This window comes from Ambystoma mexicanum, chromosome 13 (genome assembly GCF_040938575.1).
Source record: "Ambystoma mexicanum isolate Mex_15411 chromosome 13, UKY_AmexF1_1, whole genome shotgun sequence".
Taxonomy (NCBI): domain Eukaryota; kingdom Metazoa; phylum Chordata; class Amphibia; order Caudata; family Ambystomatidae; genus Ambystoma; species Ambystoma mexicanum.
The window spans coordinates 836,288,256-836,312,831 of record NC_090938.1 but is presented as its reverse complement, the minus strand read 5'-3'; the positions used below and the strand labels follow the sequence as shown (position 1 = coordinate 836,312,831).

At 45.6% G+C, this 24,576-nt stretch overlaps 1 protein-coding gene across 2 annotated transcripts in view; it reads left to right on the top strand.

Moving 5' to 3' along the window:
* Positions 1–24,576, top strand: part of LOC138522089 (uncharacterized) — a 125,961-nt gene that overhangs the window by 33,970 nt on the left and 67,415 nt on the right. The window contains exon 3 of one of the 2 annotated variants that reach the window (XM_069635337.1): positions 13,113–13,169. The exons of the other annotated variant lie outside the window; for it this stretch is intronic. Within the exon in view, the coding sequence (XP_069491438.1) occupies positions 13,113–13,169 (57 nt within the window). The remainder of the gene's footprint in view (positions 1–13,112; positions 13,170–24,576) is intronic. 2 annotated transcript variants of the gene reach the window in all.

Sequence of the window (24,576 nt, the reverse complement as noted above, 5' to 3'; positions counted from 1 at the left end):
TGCACCGACACATTTCAAGGTGAGAAGCAATCTAGAGAAGGCAGTTGTAACAGATTGAGCCAGAGTCAATAGGCCTGTGCCAGTGTCAATGGTATGAGGCAAAGTGCCCGTTAGGGAGAATTCTCATTTCATGGCTAATTTCCCTTACCTTGTGAGTCCCTCAGCAGCTTTGCTGGATCTCTGGAGTTATTTCTTTCCACTTGGTAAGAGTGTGAGCTTTTCCCTCACTCTTACCCATGTTTTGCTATGTGTCTTTTACCTGTTTTTTGTGATTGTGGACTCTGGAGTACACCACTTCAGTAGCCCCCTTCTTTTGTGTTACACAGCACCTTCAGTGCAGTGACACAGGGTTGTCGTTCAGACTTCCCACGACTCCATTTCTGAGGCTGACTACTGTCCCCTAGAAAAGGGTAAAGTTACATGGAGTACTGGAAGGGGTTAGTCCTTAGCCCTTTTTATCTGTACCTCCTAGACCATTGTTTCGCTCTTTTAACATTTAGACATGGCTGGTGGCAGTGGTATCTACCCTAATTTTCTTACTGCGATTATCTTATATAACCTTGGTAATATTGTAGGCTATTGTATTAGCCTTGAACTTAAACCCGCTTGACCAAATCCTTTTTCTTTTGGCTCCGATGCAGTTTATTCGCCATTTCTTTTTGTTAAACTCCTTCTTGTGTTTTACTTTGCGCGGCAAACCAGGTTTGCCTTCTTTTTTCACTGTCTTTTGGTGGGATTCTGCCAAGAAGCCCTCCTCTAGGCTCCTGGGTGTCTAGGTGGGCTGAATGTGAGGGAGGGGTGTAGTCGCCCCCTGCACAGGGTATCCTAGGAAACCCAAGTCGCACTTTTTCATGATTGGCTAAGGTGGTTGTCCGGGCTGGACAACCCCCCTGCTGCGTGATTGACAGCCAGGCTGTGTGAATGGGGGATTTTCACATAAAAGGCAGGTCTCTTGGGCTGGAAGTCAGAGAGTCGCCACTGGAACTACAAGAAACTGAAGAGAAGTGGAGGAGAGGTCGACTGCTGCAACTATCCCGTCCCGGTGAAGCCCGGCTGCAGTCCTGAGCTATCTACCCTTCAAAGACTAAGAGAAGATCCAGTACGGAGTCGTCTTCCCTTGAGCCTGGTGGGGATAACCAGCTCATCTTCTTCAGCCAGAGGCCCCCTTCGTGGTCAATTGCTGCACACTGCTGTACTGGTCCGGATAGCCACCCGAAGAGCCTTTCCTGTTTTTAAGGAGCGCACATTTTATTCATCGTCGCTGCTGCCGGCCTCATCCCTGTGTGGTGTAGACCCCCTTCGTGCCGAAGCCAGGAATCGTGGGTCTGCAGGAAACTTCCAGGAACAACTTCTGTGGCACCAGCTTCTTCAGTGAAAAGGTACTGTGTCCTGCTTGAGGAATTTGGGTGAATCCCTATTTCTCGTCTATAAGGCTTGCCCTTATTTTTCCCTCCTTCTTATAACTTTTGCTTCCGAACATTGACAATATCAAAGTACTCTTGGCTACGTTGAATCGCGAACTATCCGACTGTGTGATCCTCGACAACAGGAACCCGGTTCCACTTGACACTGGCTCCGGCCTCGTGACTCTTGCATTTCTGTCTAGGAGTGTTCTTCAATTCTGTCTGCCTAACAAAAGTATTGCCTATGATTTTTGCCCCCAACTCTCTCTGGGTATCTCAGGTGCTAAGTGTGTTTTTGCCCCGGTAGCATTTCATGTCACAGATACGCGTTTATTTAGTAGACCGAACTGTCAAAAAGTGATCGCAATTGTATTCACGGTAACGTGTATTGTTTCATTATACCTGTCCGTTCAAACACAGGGTACTTACCTTGATTTATACCGTACAAAGTGAATTGGTTAGTTGTAGTGTATTTTACGTGTGGTTTTAAATTTAATAGAAGTGTTGTGTTTATAACAAACGGTTTAAAAATAAATGTACTTACATTTTTCTACCTGAAACCTTGAGTCAGTGTTTGCTTGAGTCACAGTAATTGTGGTCCCTTTGTGTAATCTCTGCTACTGCTCATATATTCTTGAGATAAGCCTGGCTGCTCCGCTACTGCTACCACTTTAACATAGTACAGGCTTGTACCAAAGGTAAAACTTGTATTGCCACCTGTAGTCTTAATTGTGTGTAGTGGTCCCTAGGGCACTGCACAGGATTCGGCCTAACAGTGCCCAGGTGCAAAATGTTCTAGTAGCTGCAGTCAAGTCTTTAACGATTCGAAAAAGCCAGTTGCAGAAGGTGAAAGACAATGTTAGATGATAGGGGCGGACAACCCAGTAGGTAAGTAAAGGATTTAAAACACCTTTAGCGATACCTAATTAAACGGGAGACCTTAAAAGTGGAAGAGGCTCCTGCGGTGGCGGTTGTTCCTGGCAGTTCCTGCAGTTCGGGAGATCCAGCAGAGGAAGACACTCTCGTCGTGGAGGAAGGTTCGAGTTACTGCACTGCCCAGGGATGAAACCAGCTGCGGTGCTGCCAAAACAAATAAAAGGTACGCTCCTTTAAATCGCGGTCCTGGTGGATGGGTGCCTGGCTATCCGGTTTCCGCGTGCAGGGCACTGGCGATTCGACCAAGGCAGGTACTGGAAGGTGATTGGCGAACTGGTTGGCCCCACCAGCTCAAGGGAAGAAGACTCTTGCAGAGGAAGATCTTCTCAAGTCGTTGGGAGAAAAGTGGTGAGGATCTGCAGCAGGGCTTCACCGGTGGTTCAGTCGTTGCAGATGTCTTCAGCTTCTCTCCTCTTCGGTTTCTTAGTTCCAGTGGCGACGTCTTGTCCTCCAGTCCTCAGGACCCTGCTTTTATGCAGCAAGACCCCCATTCATACAGCCTAGCTGTCGCTCACACAGTGGGTTTGCTCTCCTGGCGGGAGAACACCCCAGCCTATCAGGGCAGAGTGCGACTTGGGTTGCGTAGGCAACCCGTTCCAGGGTGCCTATTTCCCCCCCCCCCCCCCCACATCCTGTCTACCCCAGACTCAGTGGCGCCGAGAGGAGGGCTTCTGTGCAGAAGCCCGCCAAAAGGACGAATAAAGGATCCCCGACCTGGGTTAGGATTACAGAGAAAGACACAAGAAAGAAATATTATTAAAGTTTCGGCAATAAAAACCTACTGGAGTAAAGTTAATATAAAAATAAACCAGCGGTATGTTAGAGGCTGTCAGTAAAGGTGGTAGCCTCGAACAATGGCAAAATCCCATAGGGAAATATTCGCGGTCGAATATTTATGGTAGTAATCACTGCCACCAGCCAGAAACTTTTGAGAGAGGGACTGTACGGTACCCCCTCGAAAATGAACACTAGGGAAAAACTATTAACCCTTCCCTGTACCTCCATAGTAAGATGGGTTGTACTGATTTTGTTCATAACTATTGACTAGTAAAGTCAATGGTAACTTTACATGCCCTGGGAGACAGTAGTCAGTGCCAGGGTATGGAGTCTATGTTTGGGGGTCGCTACGACACCCCTGTGGTACGGCACGGAGGGTGCTGCGTACCACACACGTTAAAAAGATGAACACACACTAGCAATCTGTCTAAGAGTGGGAAAAGAGGGTCTCACTCTTAGCAGGAGAAAAAAACAAACCCCTAAAATCCAGCAAAGCTGCTGGGGGACTCTATAGGTAAGGGAAATTAGCCTTTTAAGAGAATTCTCCCTAACAATATGAAGTGCAGCTACAAAGTAACCCCAGTCGGGGATCCGCAGGTGAGATTTGTGGCGGTGGTAAAGCTCGGTCTCCAGGAAGACCCCTCTTTATGATGAACAAGAGCAGAGGTTATCTGGGGCCATGAGTCGACCCGCAGAGTCCCAGATCTGGATGATGCCGGGTGCAGAAGAGGCACCTTGGCAGCCGATGGGCAGCCCTCTGAGTGGTCTGAGGACACTTTGCAGACTTCTGGCGTAGAACACATTGAGATCAGCCGCCCAGGGGGTCGACACACTGACAAGAGTCTGTTGTGTTCGCAGCAGGGCTTCAATGGGAGATTGTTTGGCAATGCAGTTTGTCGGTAGCCGCAGTCTTCTGGGTTTTCCGCACAGGTTCCTCCTTCGGGTTCTTGGCTCCACTGGATGACCGAAGGACCAGGCGCAAGGCTCCTCTTGTCCAAAATTAGGGCTGGTGGTTGCCCCAGCCCACACATGGCAAGTTTGTGCACCACTCAAACGGGTAAAGGCTGTGAGCCATGAATACCCACAAACCCTCAACTTTCCAGCAACATGCGCCACATGGCCGAAATGCTGATTGGGGCTAGGCAGTCCAAAGCCCTGCTTTCCACATTACAGATACATAAAGTACTAGCCTGGCAAAGCTTCCAGGACCCAGAAGAGATGGCACTTCCAGACATTCTTTTTTTAAAATTTATTTTCTCATTATTTTATTTGTAGTTACAAAGTAACTTTTACAAAATAGGATTTTCAATTTTCATAAATAGGAAACAATCATTTTAGAGAAAAATCACATTGAAACACTTAAAAATGTAACCAAGGAGTTTGCTGCCTTAGCAAGTTAAAATCCTACAATAATACATAGTAAAAGAATAAAACGGTCTAATTATCCTAGTGGTAAACGAGTTTACATGAGGCAACATCAAACTCCAGACTTCAAAGCTCATTCCATATCACAGATTATTAGAAACAATTAATTATTAGAAGCAATTAATCAATTTTGGTTGTCCCCTTCATTTTCACATTGCATACACTAAACTAAAATGCTGACTGAATAGCACAGATTCACTCAGGTCGCCAAAGGGCAGCTATTACCGTGACAAGAAAATCTCGAGTCACTATACTTCCTGTTATGATGTATGCCCCCATTATTATTTGCATTTTCATTATTTTTTTTAGGTTATATTGTTTACGATGTGAGGGCACTGGCCCAGCCTACTGTCAACCATTGCCTAAACAGGATTGGTTTCATAGGCTACAGCATACTTTAAGGAATCTCACTACTGCAATCTGAAGATTGACTCTTTTACCATCAAGCATATCCCGCCACAAAAGGTCAAGGTCCACGCAGTCAGTATTTGGTACATAGTTACTGAAATAACTAATGCGCTCTTTCCTTACGCCGTCGCATATGGTCAACAAGTGCTGCAATGTCTCACAGTATTCCTTTTGTTTGCAAAACCTGCAATAGGAATGCCCCCTAGTCATACCATTTCGGATATCCAATATTTCGCCAGTAGCCAATACGTTAAAGTGGAATCTCATGAATTCCTGTCTCCATTTCCTGTTTGGGAATTTAATTAGATATGGTGCCGGCTCCCCCATCTTTTTGTAGACATTTATGAGTTGATGGTATAGGAAGGTTTTCTGTCACCGTGAGGTTCCATTCCGCATGTAGCAATAATAATTTTACTTTCATTGGGTTTCTTATTAACAGATCTCTCTGTACCCCCAATTGGTCCAATACATCATTAACTTCCTGTCTCATAACGTTCAGGTATTTTGATGCGGGAACACCGCTCCTAATACCCTTCCCCATGATGTCATATAGTGTTGATTCGTGGCTAGTCAACAGTTTCCGATAAAGACTTAGTCTGCGCCATTCGAGGACACTCCTCAACGAGTGCAGACCCAGCTCATATCGGATTGCAATTAACGGTACACATTTGGGCAGACATTTACCCATTGCTCTGAGTATCTTGGATTTGTATATTGCCACCTCTCCCCTACACCAAGAAAGGGCAAGTTCTAATCCATAGCAGAATTGGGCTACAATTCTACTTTTATATAGGCAAAGACAAGGTAATGAGGAGAACTTACCGTATTTCAGGTCCATTTTACGAACTTGGGCAATCAAGTTTACAGTCTTTACATCCAGGTAAGATCTAAGGTTAGCTTTTTTTTTATCTCCAAAGGCCGGGTATCCTAAATACCTAAAGGCCTTACTTGTAGTAAGTTTTTCGTGGTTTAAAAACCAGGTAAAGTTTTTGTGGTGTTTTTTACCAATTAGACATACTATCACCGTCTTGGAGTAGTTAATTTTTAGAGCATTCGCCAGGATGTAATTATTGAAGGCTGATAACAGACGCTGCAGGCCAATAGGGGTCATATCAAACAAGGTCGAACTGCATAGGCAGTCATACTAATTTGCTGCCTTCAATCTTTGGAGAATAGATGTTCAGATTTTTGAAGCTTTCTCCCATATCGGAAAAATATAGGTTAAATGAGGTTGGGGCATAAATACAATGTTGCTGTAGGCCATTAGTGATCTTAATTTCATGGGATAAGTTGCCCTCAATATTAAGTCGCACCCTCAGTTTGGAGTCTTCATGCATATGATACAGAATTGATAGTAAAGGTGGAGGCATCCCCAGAAGGTCCAGTTTTGCCCATAGGATTGACCTGTCCACAAGATCAAACGCAGCAGTTAAATCAATGGATGCAATATAGATTGGTGCATTTCCTGTGGGCCATGCAGCATTTTGTAGAATATTAATTACAAGACCTCCTGTGTCAGTGCCTACATTTTTTCTGAAGCCAAACTGGCAAGGTGTCCGAATGATAAATTTGTTGATCCAGGTCCGAATGTGCTCCAAAACCATGCTAGCAAAAATCTTAGAATCAACGTCCAAGAGGGCAATAGGTCTGTAGCTTACTGGGGATGCCCTATCCCCTTTTTTGTATATAGGTACAATGTACGACATTCTCCAACTAGTCGGAATAATTTGCGTGTGTAGAATGTCTTTAAATAGAAGGAATAGCATTTTTACCCAAAAGTTCACATTACCTTTCAAGACACTGTTACAGAGCAGATTCGGTCCAGGAGCCCTGGCGGAGGAGCATTGTCTTCAATATCCTTAACCCCAAATGAGATGTTCCAAGCAGTGTTTGCAATATGGGACGGAAGACTCCATGCTCTGACAGAGGATGAATACAGATTACCAAAATGTCCTTCCCATTTATCAGAATTTACACATACTGTTTGTATTTTGGTTTGCGCAGACCCACATTTGTTGATCAGTGTCCAAAATATTCGGGTGTTTACATCACCAAGGGATACCAACATGTCTGCTGCGTCAGCCTGATATAATTGAGCTCGCAAACATCTGGCTTTCATCTTCCACTTATTTTTTAATCGGTTGTAATCACCCTGATCTATCACTGTTTTGGAGTATTTGTGACGGCTTAGAAAGCCACGTATTTCACGGTTGCGCTCCTTCTTGAGTGTTTTCATCTCATCCGATAAGACATGCTTATGTGGCTCTTGTCTTCTCAGAAGATATTTTTCCCCCCCCTCCTCCCAATTTAGATGAGACTACGGATTCAATGGAGCCCGTAAAAGAATTATGAGTGTATAGCATTTATTTTATAGATAAAGACACTGCAATCGAAATCTTCCTGGAACATCATGTTCACTTTATCAATATTAGATTTGTGGCACGCAATTCTGTTCTTTTGGGCGTTTAGTGATACTGGAATAACGGAAGTATATTTCTCAACCACATTTGTCGGTATCTCAATAATCATAACCAACATTTTGTGGTCACTTTCCAGAGAATCAATCAAATTGAACTCACAAATGAAAGGGAAGGTCTTAGTACAAACAAAGATATAATCTATGGTGGACCTCCACTTTCCATTTGACCAAGTGGCGGGATCTGCTGTCTCCTCCATTATGTTGTTTACGCATTGGATCCCCTAAGCCCCAATAAATTGCCCATTGGAGTCCCTGGGAAAGTTTCTGGTTATCCCCCCCGTAAATTCCTCAGCCAACGCACCTTTCCTTCGTACCCATCTTCTTCAATGCAAATGTCTGAATTAAAATCTCCACACATAATAACATACATATCGTTATACAATTCCAGGCATTCCTGAATAATTAGGTCAATAGAATCGGTGTAGGTCTTTAAATCTCGGTCTGGTTGCCAATATATGTTTATGATTAGGAGGTGACTCCAGGTACATTTCCAAGCCACCTTTGTGAGGACTGCAATACAGCCGTTATTTAAAAGAAAGATCTTTATAATACTAAAGTCAATATTATTCTTAACAGCGATAAGCAGTCCCCCCGGTGGTCTCCCCATGGCTTGTTTTATAGCTGGTTCCTGAAAGATAGTGAATCCGTCTAGAGATATTGCATTAATTGCCTTTTGTTTCTTGGATGCATAGAAAGGAGTATTTTAAGAGCTCTGCGCACGTCTTGGCCGAGTGCACTAGTGCCCGGGACCCCCCTAGAGTTCCATGATAAAAATGTATACTTAGCAATACCCTAAGTAGAGCTTTTCAGACCTTGGATCTTGACTAAAGATTCCTTCAAGGATTCTGCCAGTGATCTAAGTTCAGCCACTTCATTTAGTATTTTCTCAGGGTTGTTATTGCGTCCTCCCTGTGTAAAAGTGTTACCATATATCTCCGAGGATTGGACTGTATGTTCCCCTCCTTGTTGTGGTCCCGCGCCCTGACTGAAATTCCCGATGTCATAGCCAAATCTTTGCAAAGCCACACCTTCAGTTAACACAAGTTCTTCTTTTGCTCTCGAGTAAAATAAGATCCTTACACAGTCGTATCTGGTGGGATGAATATAGTCAATGAGATTAATGTCTCTCGAGGAGATTAAGGACAGACGGGGAATCTCGTTAAACAAAGAGAATCCTTCCTCGATTTAATGACGGGGGGGCCCTCCCATTGTCAGTACAAAGTTCAGGGTCTTCTGTGTATTTCGGTTCCCTCCAATCTCTCCTATCCTCCTCCCAAACATTTTGGTGTCCAGAGTTCTGTTCTTCCCAATTAAATTGCTTCTGAGATTCCCAGTCCCTCCCGTCTCCCCCTCGGGTTTCAAGCAAGGCCTCCTGCCCTTGGTGGAACTCTCTAGCTTGTCCTCGAACCTTCTCTTGGTTCCATAACTCAAATTTTTCTCGTATCCGCTCTTCAAATTCCTTAACTAAGAGCGGAGAGGATACCCCCCCCACGAGTGGCCTCACAAACTTTGGTGTTATTAGCCACAGTTTTTTTAGGGTCACCCCCATGTATTATAGTAGAATCCGGGTTAGTCAACCCAGCTTTCGGAGCTAAACCCTTTAGTCCTGGCTGAGACGTATCTTTACTAACCTCAGACAACTGATTCGGGCAATCCTTCTTCTGTTCTACCTCCCTGATCCTCTGATTCGGGATATCCCTCCTCTGTTCTACCTCCCCAGGATTACCCTCCATTTGTGACATGAGTTGAGGGAGAGGTGTACCAAACTTATTCGGATGTTGAAGCAGTTTAAGTAGTGCTTCCTGAACCAGTTTTTTTATGTCTTCACTAGGGACCATACTAGGTTCATCAAAATGTGGTTCCAGATTACCATTTTTTTCCCACCGTTCCCATCCCCTCATTCAGGTCAGAGGAGGATATTGTATCAGTCCCCTTAGGGGCAATGTGGGTGCCCTCTTTTTCTTTTCCTCAGTGGGGAGCTTTTCCTTAATTTTAGTGTTAAAGAACTGTTGGATGCTCCGCACATCTTTGTTTACTTTGGATCTACTGTCACTCTGTTTTCTTTGATCTGGTTTTTTCTTTTTATTTGTTTCTATTTTTTGATTTTTTTTTTGTTGACAGTAGACGTTTTCCCCTTATGACTCATGGCATTTGAAAGGGTATTTGAGGCTTCATCATATTCATTCCTCTGCGCACACATTTATAGATGGGGCTCCCTCCCTCCCTTCATCCTGGAGGCCAGAAGTTGCTTTAACCTCTAAGGCTAGCTTACTTTCTTCATCCAGTTGTGTAAAGTCAAGGGTTCCTTCTTCCCCCGATAAACTACAGATATCCTTAATGTTTGTATTTGAGTTCTTTATTTTAGTAGCTGGTTGATTTAGCGATTTTTATTTTTTTATTTTTTTTTTATTTGTACTGGTTTAGAACCCCCCCCCCCCCTTTGTTGGGTCCCGAAGCGGGAAGAGACGATTCTTTTTTTGCCCAGGGGATAATGCTACTGTCTTTTTCTAAATTCTTACTCTTTATCCACATCCATGGTTTGGGAGCCTACATTAGATCTCAGTTTGGGTTCCTTTCCAGAATGCGATAAGGTGAAGAGCTTCAGGGCGCGCACAAAGCCTTCCAGCCTACTTAATTTTTCTGAGAATTCCCCCAACATAAATCTCAATTCCTGTAGCTCCCCATGAGTTCTTTCATGTCCCTTGTCCAAAAGGTTTAAAATCCTGGTAAGTACAGGAAAGGTTTCCAACATGGGTGCAATCTCATCCATGTTTAAATCATTTTCTAGGTGATTGGAGGACTGTTACTCACACTCGTGATTCTGACTAGATGCAGGTATAGTAGTTCAGCTATTGGACCACCCCTATTTGCACTACCGAACATGCCCCTCACTTCCCCTGTAGAGTAAGCGTCAGGTCGCAATATTGGTACTGACAAGTTCTCCATTCTTCCTACCGTAGGTGTATGGAGGTGCACATTGTCAAGGCCTCCCCCCTTGCCCTTGCCGGGGTTGAGGGTCCGATGGAGAGTCTAACCCTTCTATCCAACAACGCAGACACCACAGGGGCCAGAAGGGATGTATCTAGTTGAGGAGTAGGGGGCAGAGTATCGTCCAAATTTAAGGTTGAGGGCCTTATTGGTATGTCCTGTACGCTTAATGCTTTTTTGCTTGGGTTCCTCTGGGCGGTCTGGAGCCTTAGCATTATTCGCTGGGGTCCACTATGGGGAGTCCTACAAGATTCGAAAGTGGGGGGAATTCAATACCACTTAGATCCCATTTGCTAACTTCCCCCTCCCCTGCTTGTTCCTTTAGATCTTCTATATTCATTTTCCCCGGTGACAAATTAGCAATGTGGGGATTTTTGCAGTTTGGATATACAAAGGTTCCACTCGCAATAGGAGTTTTCCTTTTTCCCAGTTTTTTTTTTTAATGAGTCCCCCACACGGCGTAGGTATCGTCCCACTTCGTAGGGTTGGCAGCACAATCAAACCTTAGATACAGGATAGTACGTCCCTTATCGATTTGGTTGTTAACTTATTCTTACAAATGTTATATCTGAACTAGAGGGAAATCGACCATCTGTCGGCCGTGGTATTTTTAGAGAGTAGTCCAATATTTGTTTTGGCTTGCGAGATAGAGGGTATTACAAACGAACCACTCCCAACAGGCCAAGTAACCCGCTCTTGAGCCCGTAATGGTATTGTGCAAAATGAGTGAGTATAGGCTTCAATTATTGGGTTTCCCCCAACAAAAGCTTGGGGAGTACAAGTAAGCAGTCCACCCCCCCTTATGGAACGTTCAACTCAATATATATCCCCAAGGTGTCTCAAGTCAAGTAAGCGGCACAAATATCAGCAATTCCTTTCATACAGATTTCCAATAACAGTGAGCACAGTTCAAATAATTAAATTCCATCCACACCCAGGGGAATAAAGACAATCGTGCTGCAAATGCACAACGTACAAGTCGGGGATTCAGAGGTTAATTAACCTACTCCCTGCTCCCACTCGGGAACAATGAAGAACCGCCGTGGCTCAAACAAATCCGAAATCACATAAGGGAAGTAAAGTGATTTCAAAGCGAGCAAAAAGGTCCAATGAATACAAATCTTTCCACACACAAAAAGTGTAAACACTGTGCTGCAAGTGATAAACTAATAGAGAATCAGGAGTTATTTCCTCACTTCCGACTGAGGTCACAAAAACCAAGTGGCTTCAGCAGGTAACTCAATGGGTAAAATTCACAACGGAGAAGAACAAAGTAGCGCTAAGGGAAACGGGCACAATTACCTTGTTAGCGCAGACGCTCCTATATGCCGTAATGGCAAACCCTTTTAGAACGCTAAGTAATAGCCATGCTGCACAGTGAAAACGCATTAGGAAATAACGCCACCCGCGCCCCCAGCACCAGGCTAACAGGCACTTCCTGGGCACTTCTCGCCATTCCAGACATTCAAGGGCAGGAAGACGGCCAAAAAGCAAGATGGCCAATGGACAGTGCAAAGACCATGTGGGATGGCCATTTTAGGTGTATAGTACCTGAAATATTATGCAGGTAGAAAAGGGCACATCAAAAAGCATGTTACAGAAAAGAAAGGACGGGAGGGTCCCAACTGCCCCCGCTGCACCCACTCGAAGGTGATGTGTGACATAAAAAGAACACATGACATCCTGAAAGGTGATGTTTGCCATTTACTTAGCCCTAATGCTGGGATGGCATATTGGGGGGTTGAGGGGTAAGGGAGGGGGGGGGGGTATTTGCATTCATTAAGCGTCTGACTATGAAACGGGTAGAACCAACTTCACTGAGCTGGTGTGCAGCTGCACCCCCGCAGTGGTTGTAAGTTTCTACATTCATTGTGCATCTGGGGCTATTTCAGAACCTGAGGAATCTGCAGGAAGAGCATTCCAGAAGATGAGTGACTTGTCCCCCCAGGTGTGCATCTTGATGGGTAGTTCTACTGCACCCCTGTGACTGGTCATCAGCCAGGCTGTAATGAGGGTCTGCGCTGGGAGATCAGACCAGCACATTGAAGGGGGGGGGGGAAATCAGACCAGCTCATTGAAGGGTGGGGGGAGATCAGACCAGCTCATTGAAGGGTGGGGGGGGGAGGCGATCAAACCAGCCCATTGAAGGGGGGGGGGGGAAGAGATCAGACAAGCTCATTGAAGGGTGGGGGAGAGAACACCAGCTCATTGAACGGTGGGGGGGGTGATCAGACCAGCTCATTGAAGGTTGGGGGGGAGGGAGGAGATCAGACCAGCCCATTGAGGGGGTGGGGGGGGAGCAAACCAGATCACTGAAGGGTGGGGGGAGATCAGACCAGCTCATTGGAGGGGGGGGAGATCAGACCAGCTCATTGAAGGGTGGAGGGGGGGGGATCAGACCAGCTCATTGAAGGGTGAGGGATCAGACCAGCTCATTGAAGGGTGGGGGGGGGTATTGGACCAGCTCATTGAAGGGTGGGGGGGGAATCAGACCAGCCCATTGAAGGGGGTTAATCAGACCAGCTCATTGAAGGGTGGGGGCGAGGTGGCTCAGACCAGCTCATTGAAGGGGGGGGGGATCAGACAGCTCATTGACGAGTGGGGGGCAGAGGGGTTTACATTTCTTTAGCTGTGAGGTATGAGCACTTTTCGCCTGCTGTTTCCTCGTGTTGAACTCTTTATTGCTTCCTTCCTAGAGCCTCGTCCTGCTGCAATGACGACCGAGCCAGAGTTGAACCACACAACCCACAACAGTAAGCTGTTCAGGAGAGGGATTGTGAGCGTGCTGGGTGTGTGGTGGGTGTCGGAGTGGAACTTCTGTATCGTAGCACCTGTAGTTCTGGGCTCCCTTCTACCACACACGTGTAAGAACTACTGAATGGCTTCTCCTCCTGGGTTGTTGTACAAACTTCTTATCCCTGTGGGTTATAGGTTCTTTCCTGTAAGAGAAGGGCAGAGTGGGTGGGATTTCGGGAATAGAGGAAAGTTGTGTGGCGAAGCAGGCTGGAGACACTAATCCATGCTCTGGGTGTGTTGGCACATTGGATGTGTATAACCCCGGCATCTGTCCATTTGTATTCAACACATATACATAGCACATAGCTCATTCCCCTTCCCCCCAGAGAAATGTAGAATGAGTCCTGTTTGTTTTTTTGGCATAAAAAGGCCGCAGATTTATTCCACAAAAACACAAGCAACTGCACACATTTGTGGAAAATTACTCATAAGATGCGGCGACTGCTCCGTGTCCAAAAGAACCTGCTTCCCCCTTCCTTTCCCCAAAAGTCCAGAATAGGCCCCACTCTCCCAACCTTGTGTCCGAGCCCCTCCTGCCCCTGCAGGCGCTCCTGGGCAGGGAGAGTGCCGTTTCCTTGGGGGAAGCTGAGCCTTAGTTGTTGCTCCCAGACGCCCCTGCCGCTTAGGCTCCCAAGGGGCGCTGGGTCTGAGAAGAGCGAAGACCCTTCCTGCTTTCTCCTGGCTCATCCGGAGTCTGTCTCATGTGTTTGTTCGTCCAAACACCGCCACACCGCCTTGTCGTCCTGTGACGCCGACGAACATGGTGATTCTGCTTGTTCTGCTCGTAGGGTTGGTGGGTGGGAAAACGAAAACCTTCTTCTCTGGGTAGCGGGCGGGCGTCCTATGGCAGCGGCAAGATGCTGTCTTCGACGGACCCCTGCTCGTTTATAAAGGGGAAGCCCCTCCCCTTTCTTTTATCAGGCCTTTGCGGGCTTTCCTTCCCTTTTGCCGCGCTGAGGCCGGCGCCTCCCCTTCTTCCCAGGAGGGGGAGGCCAGAAGTAGGACACTGCCCTGGTTATCGGGGGTGCCTCCTCCATTTTGCTTTGGGCTATATGTTCGTCGTCACTTGCATACACTGGAGTGGTGACGGTGGCAGCTCTGCTACTGGTTAGCAGTGACCTTGCTCCGGGAGTGTTGGCACATTGAATGTGTATACACAGGAGTGGTGACGGTGGCAGCTGTGCTACTGGTTAGCATTGACCTCGCTCTGGGCGTGTTGGCACATTGGATGTGTGCATACTGGAGTGGTGACACTGGCAGCTGTGCTACTGGTTAGTATTGACCTCGCTCTGGGCGTGTTGGCACATTGGATGTGTATACACTGGAGTGGTGATGGTGGCAGCTGTTCTACTGGTTAGCATTGACCTCGCTTTGGGCGTGTTGGCACATTGGATGTGTGTATACTGGAGTGGTGACACTGGCAGCTGTGCTACTGGTTAGTATTGCCCTCGCTCTGGGCGTGTTGGCACATTGGACGTGTATACACTGGAGTGGTGACGGTGGCAGCTGTGCCACTGGTTACCATTGAACTCTGAAACGTTGGGTGCGCTCTGTGGTTCTGAGTGATATTGCCAGGTGCTTGGGTATCTTGGGGCATGCTTGGGTATCTTGGGGCACCTGAGTGTCCACATATGAGGGTTAGAGAAAGTGATGTCTCAGGCATTGCAAATAGGTCACACCACACTCATGAAATACTCTCCCAAACCTTCCGCTTTTAGAAAGGCAGGATATTGAATTGCACAGCTGGCACAGCATGGCACAACGTAGAGTCGCGATACAGAACAGAGCACTCGTGAAACCAGGGAACAAGGTCAGCACCTTTGTTACTCCTTGTGGAGGTGGCATGAGCACCCAAGGGGGTAGGACAATTGAGCACAAGATGGCTTTCTTGGTTGCCCCATGAACCCCTGTACAGGAGGTGAGGGGAACACACATATGGCTGCTAGGAATATTTGCCATAGCCTTGAAACCACCCTTGATCCGACCTCATTGCAGCTCATTTGCACCCCCTATCTGTCCCCTGGGCTTGAGGTACAAGTGGGTGCACTCCTGTCCACCTCTGCTTGGATGGAGTGATAATAGAGGAAGGCGTCAGGGTCTAAACTAGAAGGACCTGCTTCCTTGGTCCAAATGCATAGCTTCAAAAACACAGTTCCAGGCGTCACACTTTGATTTTTCGGGGAAATGTCCAGGCTCAGTTGTTACACCAGTAGAACCCCCCCCTGACCCCTATCCGCCTTACCCTGCCCCTGGCCAGGTACCTTTCAGACAGCTCTTATAACACACCAGTCAAGGGGTTGCCCCCTCCTAGTCAATAGCCCACTACAGTCTCTATCGCCTCTACTCTCATGGGTGCACTGCCCTGCTCCTAGAGCAATTGGTTTCACTTTCTATGGGGGCTGTCAGTTGCCAGGACCTGGACTCTAGCTCCCAGTTGGCTCTTAGCAAATCTCCTACACAAAGCAGTAAATTCATATCCTCTTGCACCAGCTCTCGAGCCCTCCATCCCAACTTCCCCAATGCCTGTCTCCTTTTATACTGTCAATGCCTGTCTCCTTTTATACTGTCAATGCCTGTCTCCTTTTATACTGCCTTGGAGCTCTCAAGCTCTCCATCCTAACTTCCCCAATACCTGTCTCCTTTGATACTGTTTTAGAGCTCTCAAGCTCTCCATCCTGCCTTCCACAATGCCTGTCTCTTTTTATACTGTTTTGGAGCTCTCAAGCTCTCCATCCCAACTTCCACAATGCCTGTCTCTTTTTATGCTGTCTTAGAGCTCTCTAGCTGTCCATCCTACCTTCCCCAATGCCCGTCTCCTTTTATACTGTCTTGGAGCTCTCAAGCTCTCCATCCCAACTTCTTCAATGCCTGTCTCCTTTTATACTGTCAATGCCTGTCTCCTTTTATACTGTCAATGCCTGTCTCCTTTTATACTGCCTTAATTTCTTAAGTCGCCCAATAAATCTTGTGATTGGCTAGGACTGCCCAGGCCGCTGGTCTTCTAATTGGTCAGTCTTGGTGTTCCGCCTCCCCCTCCCCCCCCCCCCATCTCTTTCCTGTTGCCCCTTTCATTACTCTTGGGTGGTGCACCTTTTCCTGATGGTCGAGTTTGCTAATCAGGTCATTCTCACAAGAGCCCCGTAGCCTGAAGGTCCTGCTCTGTCTGGTTGCATCCCTTGGAGGTCTCCCGTTCCTCACCCTGCTTATAGCTGTTGGAATGCAAAGCCTAGACGTGAGAGTGGGTGAGCGAGCCACTCCCCCTCAGTATGGTTTCTTGCACAGCGGAGGCAGCTCATGAGCCTGATGTGAGTTCTCTGAGCTCACCACGTGAGTCGTTTGCTGCCACTTGAGAACCGCAATCTTCGCTGCTGCCTGCTTCCATCATGTCCTGGGGGTTTCCTAACATTGCGGGACACTTAGTTGTCTACATATCGGGGTGCCTGGGTCGTCCAGCTTACAAGTCACAGGTGCTGTCTCGCTGTAGTTCGGAACAGCCGTCTAGCCAGACCCAATCCCGAAAATGTCCTCTGCACCTGCGGACCTTTGACCCCCCCCTCCCTGCAAACAGCAGTCTTAGTAAGTGGGTCCTGTGGATCTTGGGACCCTAGTGGTGGTTTCTAGTGGAATCTGTGTACGGCGGTGATCTTGCATACCTAGGTCCTGAGCCTACATCTCCCTCACCAGGCCGTGATTGGTGGAGTTCCTGCCAGTGCCACCATCATCCCACCCCTCTCTGGGCTTCTCCTAGTGTGCTGGATTGGCCGAGGACCCCTACTTTTAAAGACTTGCTTTTGTTTTTCCTTCTGTGAAACAGTGGACTTATCTATTGGCTTTGCCAACACTTTAAAGGAATCCTGACCCCTTAACTAAAAGTACCTGATTGCAGGCAGTTGAGGGTTAAGGTGGCTTGTGCTGCTATACAGGAAGGAAATGTGGGATAGTAATGCGGTCAGCTTCCCCTCCACTGGTAACCTTAGGGGCGTTAGTCCCAAGCTGGCCTCCAGCAGGTCACTGAGGCTGAAAAGCCCTTTGCCTGGACACTGCACTCAGACTCTGAAGGGAAGCAGTGCTCCCTCACTTCATGACTGCAGCCCATCTATATGCAGAGAAGGAACAGTGCTGTTTTGATCACAAGAGAACCTACAATAGATCAGAAATCTGATTTGACAGGAAGTAGTGAGCTTCTCACAATGGGGTGAGTTTGAGTGACATTCTGACCAGGTTGTGGAGGGGAGTTAATGGAACATGGGTGGAGTAACATAGATGAAGAACAACCAACATTAGACAGTTTTAAGAGCAGGTAGGTGGTACGGCCAGTAGAATCATTGCAGACGTGCTCTACAGCCAGGGGCCCACAATGGGGCTCTTGATAGTTCTGGGTGGGGTGTCAAAACACACTCTGAAATCCACATCCCAAGTTTCCCAGTAGAGGGGCACCCAGACTCTACCACTTCCCGAACGTGCCTGCAAAAGAGCAGTGGAACCTATGAATGGAGCAACAAGATTTGTTCTTGATCGCATTCGGCAGAGGGGTGTGGCTTGTGCTGTCTGCATGATTTTAATGTTGCCCAATGATTCTGTCTGCACCTGCTCAGATAGTGTCTTGTAGCTTAAGTTAATTATCCCTCCCCCCACAGTCCCATTAGATCGGGGGCACTGGGCACATGGGTGCAACGTTAACACCCTTTCAATGCGACTGCTCTATCTGGGCAGTGCCACCCCCCAACCCCTCCTGACCCCCACACTCTCCATCCCCTAGGAAATTCATAAGTTTGGACCCCTGCATGAAATGGAACTGTGTGACTGGGACGTCATTCATAATATCGGGTGATTGTGCTACTGATAAATGTGTTGCCTGGACCGAGATAATGCTTGTTTACTCATTGGATCATATAACGTCCTATTAACAGTTTAGCAAATGCCAACAAATGGTAAAAAAAATACTAGGCATTTATCATTTAAGAACCTAACAAAAATGTAATTTGTTTGCGGATTATTTATAAGAGAAATTACCTGCTTTTTTAGAACCTAAATGCTGCAAATGATCCTGCGATCACGTACAATCCTGCAAATGCATGTTTCAGGCCTCGATGTGTTCTCAGGGCTGTAGAAAAGAAATAAAAAGGAACCTTATAACGATCACATGCCTGCTTTACCTTCTTATGCGGTGGCTCCAGTAGAGGCGGGGCCCAGTACTCGCATTATTGAAGGTCCAGGCCACCTGCAACCATTGGAGAAGACCCTCGCCTCAACAGCAGATCTCCTCAAAGGACCAGATCTGGAGATGCTGACCTCAGGTTTACAGGTTTTACCTCTTTGATCTCGGCAGAGACATTTAGATGCATTTTTAGATGCTTTGAAGAGTATTTTCAAACTCGTATGTTGGAAGGAAGTGTCATTTTTGCAGCTGTTTCTTGTTTGAGAATCTTGGGACCCCCCAGTAGATCTGTTTCGGAGTCCTCCACTTCACTTACCTGCGCAGGTCCTTTCATTTGGGGGCCATAGTGGGCCCCTAAGGCTAAGAGTGCAGGGGGCCTGTTTCACTCTGTCATGCTTTCCGTTGTGTTTTAGTGCAGCACACACCACATTACAAGGGAGTGCTGCAGGAGTACTTTGTGTGCCTTCTTCACTTTTGTTTTGCAACATTCTTGTTGGGAAGGATTTTCGTTTTGCACATTTCCCTCCATAGATTTCTACGGGACAGCCTTTCTTTTTGCTTTGACCCCTGACCTGACTTTGGGGGCCAGTAAAGCCATCTGCGTTATTTTCCTTGTGTGTTTGCCCTTATGGGGCAACTGACCAGTCCATATGACTATCAGCACTGCAAGACTATGTGAATGTCTTGTACTGTTTATCACGATTAATAGATAGATTCTGAAGTATAACTCACATGAACTTCAGTATCCAGTATCGATGTAGTTGAATCCTCGTGAAGCAAAAGGTATGTCTCCCTCGAGCCACTAAAGAGACCAATGATTGGGCTCTCAGTGACCGGAGGGCGGCATCCACGGGAAACCCTCAGGGGGAAAAAAACCTGTTGATCCGATGCGGCAGTAGTTCTTTCTGGAACCGATGCTTCGTGAACCACAGTAAAGGTGAAAAATGACTTCTCACGAAGAAGAATGTCCTTGGAAATTCGATGCAGCAACAGGTAGTCTTCAGAAAGGGATGCAAAGTAACTTTAGCAGAATAGCAAGTGGTAGTAAGGAATCCGCACTGTGCGGGAAAGACCGCACAGAAGAAAGGAATGAAACACTGGAGGAGAAAAAGATAGGAGGAAAGTAGAATAGCAATTTTAGAGCACAGCTTAGAAGCCCACTAGGGAGCAGAGTAGCGACACATGTACCCGATATTTCAGGATCCCGTTATAGATTTGTGTAGGTGGCGGTCGCCATCTTGGAAAGAACTAGGACCTGTGCTGAGGAACAAAAAAACAGATCAAAAAGCCGCCATCTTGGTTTATGTTGAAAGTAACTAGGATTGTCTTTTCCATTGCATCCACAAGGATCTTTTGGAAGTTCTGACACTGTTAGAATTGCACACATCATCTAACAGTGAAGTGCAGTTATGATAACTTTTATCTCTATCTTTTTATATCCTGGCGTTTTGGTTGTGTTTAAAATGTGCCTTTGATGAACTGGGGGAAATAGGTATTTTTCTACCATGTTTTATGTTTTACTCGTGCACTTTTGCATTTACTGCAAAGGGCTAGTAAAGGTGGCTAGCACCCTGAGATGGTCGTGCTGCAGGTTTCTGTTCGTACTTTTGCTATATTGTTCTTTGGCCACCTTCCTGCCTTCTCGGGTCAGAAATTGCCCTATATGGAAATCTCTTTCCAGGGAAAGCTGCTACTTCCCAGGGTTAAGAGTTGGTTTGTGTGTGAGCCTGGATGTGGGGGCTTAGAGTGTCTGGTCTCTGTTTGCATCCTGGTGCCTGAATGGCCTTTGCTGGGCATATGTTGTTGCCAGTGGCTATCCATGACTGGATAGCCACTGCCAGTTTAAATGGTGCAGATCCCTGCCACTCGTGGGCTTGGGAGAGCTCCCCGCCCAAATTTTGGATAAAAGGCGGCCTCCTGCAGCTATTTTCTCCAAAAAACAAAGTGGATCCACTTTGTTAGGAAAGGCGCTTCTCAGTTGGCCCCAATAAATGGTTGCTGTTTGTTAGATAAATGCTCATAGTAACAAAAACTTTAAATGAATGTGAGACAGAAAATGTTTAATGCACATTTCTGAATTGTTGGATGAAAATCTTCTTAATAGATAACACATAGAGCATCCATCGAAAATTGTCCATAATACTATGGTGTTAGTGCCAATGCATTTCGGTGAAAACCTTCATCAGGGCAGTATTACAGCTCAACATGATACATTGTATATTTATTCTATTAACAACAATTTTAGCAATATTATTAACAAAGGTTGCAAAATTCATTATAATGTAACGAATGAAAAACACGTACCCATTCGTGAAAACACATCCGTGTGGAGAATTGGAAGCAAAAGGAAAGGCAATTCAATTAGTATTCTACGGTACTAAAGGGTGTGTCAGTAATTCAACAAGCTTACAGATACTCCATACCTTCATAGGGTCTCTGAACGCCTGGTAAACCTCGTCCCTTGTTAGCAAAACGTAAAAATCTGGAATGAAATATAATTTTAGAACCAGGGGTAAGCCCCTCACTAATTTAAACTAAGCTATAAGTCCTAGGGAGTGTCAAATCTTACCTGACGGTTTGTAAGACGATTCACCCGCAAGTGCAGCGTCCAGCGCGCTTGCGGTGTGAATGATTGTGTATTTAAGGGTAACCATGGAGACGAAGCGAGGCGTCGTGGTCACAAGGAAGCACGTACGCCTCGCGCCCCACCCCCTGGCGTAAGCCCTGGGGCGGGGATATCTCCATGGTTACAAGAAGCTTGTCGATTACAGCCTTCTTCACTAAGTTGCCTTTCACACTCTTGTTCATATTCATGTGTGTTTAACAGAACAAGACCTCCTCCTTTGTCTGCAGCCCTTATTGTAATCGACGAGTCTCCATATAAATCTCGTATCAATTTTAATTCATGAGGTTTCATGTTTCGTGGTGAATGTCCTTTAAACTTGAGTTTTTCGAAATCTCTTGGCACCTGTTTTTGGAAAATTTCAATAGAAGGTACACTTATTGGAGGAATGAACGTGCTTTTACTTCTAAATTCTTTCAGCTCTGTTTCTTCTTTTGCTTGTTGGTCTTCCAGCTCGTTGAAGAACACTTTAAGTTTCATCTTTCTGATTAGTTTGTAAAGTTCTATTTTGGACTCAAACAGTGTACTGTCATACGTAGGGACAAAACTTAATCCTTTCTGCAGTGTCTCTGTTTCTTTACTAGTTAATATCCTTGCGGAAAGATTCATCACTATGTTTTCTTTTGTTGTAACCTCGTGTTGGGTTTCCCTCTTTGTTTTTCTCTTCCCCCTTCGAGTTCTCCTCTTCCTCTGTCTAAAAAAGGGGCAGCAACGTTTCTTGATGGTGCTTCTTCAGTTGCTCTCGAGGAGCTGGAAGTACTTGCCGTGCTGGCCTCTTCCCGACTTGTAGGTTCACTCTCGATATCTGCACCTGAGCTGGATGTCTCACTAGAATTCGTGGGTCTGGGTTTCCTTAGTGGTGGAGGATACTTATCCATCCAGTTGTACACTTCATCCTTCAAATAGTCGTAAGTGTCTCTTTTGAATTTCCGGATTTTTTTAGATTCTAATGCAGCTTTGTATTCCACCAATTTTTCATTAATATCTTGCAGGATTGCATCTACTTCTTCCCTGGTTAAGGTTGCCGTTAAAGCTGCTTCAATCTCTTGAATCTCCTTATTAAGACCGGCTAAATCTTTTGCCAACTCCTGTATGGTCAGTAATATCAGATCTAGTGAGCATTTATTGAGTATTGCTTCCCATTTCTTTACGAAAGTCTTACTTTCCTTGCATAATGTGGGGCGTAATTGAATGCGTAGTCCCCTTGGAATTCGTTGACTCTTATGGTATCTTCCTAAGGTTATTGCATGTAGTTTGCGATTTATTTCTTTACGTATAAGGTACTCTAGTTGTTTAACCTGTTGTGTGGGATCTTGGAGTTTGCTGTTCCCAGTTCCGAAACCACTGTCTTTTATAAGACCCAATATAGCATTTGCTTCTTCTGTCGAAAAGCCCAATGTGTCAGCCCGATTTGTGGTCAGGGCTTCGATGTCTGTGTAAGACATCCTAATTTTTACTTCAAATGTTATTTGCGTATTTATGTATTGAAACTTCTTAAGCTGTGTGCTCCGCCTCTTTGTGCCAAATAGGAAAACAGATGAAAAAGGAAAGAGAGGAGGGCACCACTTGGTAGTAAGAAATGTCTATACCTCTATTAAAAGAAAATCTATAAAGATACTTTAGCCTGGAGCAGCCAGTCCATAAAGGATCCCATAGCACCGGGATCTATTCAAACCAATATTCTCCAAAAAACAAAGTGGATCCACTTTGTTAGGAATGGCGCTTCTCAGTTGGCCCCAATAAATGGTTGCTGTTTGTTAGATAAATGCTCATAGTAACAAAAACTTTAAATTAATGTGAGACAGAAAATGTTTAATGCACATTTCTGAATTGTTGGATGAAAATCTTCTTAATAGATAACACATAGAGCATCCATCGAAAATTGTCCATAATACTATGGTGTTAGTGCCAATGCATTTCGGTGAAAACCTTCATCAGGGCAGTATTACAGCTCAACATGATACATTGTATATTTATTCTATTAACAACAATTTTAGCAATATTATTAACAAAGGTTGCAAAATTCATTATAATGTAACGAATGAAAAACACGTACCCATTCGTGAAAACACATCCGTGTGGAGAATTGGAAGCAAAAGGAAAGGCAATTCAATTAGTATTCTACGGTACTAAAGGGTGTGTCAGTAATTCAACAAGCTTACAGATACTCCATACCTTCATAGGGTCTCTGAACGCCTGGTAAACCTCGTCCCTTGTTGTTGTTTCCTACAACTAGAGTACCTTATACGTAAAGAAATAAATCGCAAACTACATGCAATAACCTTAGGAAGATACCATAAGAGTCAACGAATTCCAAGGGGACTACGCATTCAATTACGCCCCACATTATGCAAGGAAAGTAAGACTTTCGTAAAGAAATGGGAAGCAATACTCAATAAATGCTCACTAGATCTGATATTACTGACCATACAGGAGTTGGCAAAAGATTTAGCCGGTCTTAATAAGGAGATTCAAGAGATTGAAGCAGCTTTAACGGCAACCTTAACCAGGGAAGAAGTAGATGCAATCCTGCAAGATATTAATGAAAAATTGGTGGAATACAAAGCTGCATTAGAATCTAAAAAAATCCGGAAATTCAAAAGAGACACTTACGACTATTTGAAGGATGAAGTGTACAACTGGATGGATAAGTATCCTCCACCACTAAGGAAACCCAGACCCACGAATTCTAGTGAGACATCCAGCTCAGGTGCAGATATCGAGAGTGAACCTACAAGTCGGGAAGAGGCCAGCACGGCAAGTACTTCCAGCTCCTCGAGAGCAACTGAAGAAGCACCATCAAGAAACATTGCTGCCCCTTTTTTAGACAGAGGAAGAGGAGAACTCGAAGGGGGAAGAGAAAAACAAAGAGGGAAACCCAACACGAGGTTACAACAAAAGAAAACATAGTGATGAATCTTTCCGCAAGGATATTAACTAGTAAAGAAACAGAGACACTGCAGAAAGGATTAAGTTTTGTCCCTACGTATGACAGTACACTGTTTGAGTCCAAAATAGAACTTTACAAACTAATCAGAAAGATGAAACTTAAAGTGTTCTTCAACGAGCTGGAAGACCAACAAGCAAAAGAAGAAACAGAGCTGAAAGAATTTAGAAGTAAAAGCACGTTCATTCCTCCAATAAGTGTACCTTCTATTGAAATTTTCCAAAAACAGGTGACAAGAGATTTCGAAAAACTCAAGTTTAAAGGACATTCACCACGAAACATGAAACCTCATGAATTAAAATTGATACGAGATTTATATGGAGACTCGTCGATTACAATAAGGGCTGCAGACAAAGGAGGAGGTCTTGTTCTGTTAAACACACATGAATATGAACAAGAGTGTGAAAGGCAACTTAGTGAAGAAGGCTGTAATCGACAAGCTTCTTGTAACCATGGAGATATCCCCGCCCCAGGGCTTACGCCAGGGGGTGGGGCGCGAGGCGTACGTGCTTCCTTGTGACCACGACGCCTCGCTTCGTCTCCATGGTTACCCTTAAATACACAATCATTCACACCGCAAGCGCGCTGGACGCTGCACTTGCGGGTGAATCGTCTTACAAACCGTCAGGTAAGATT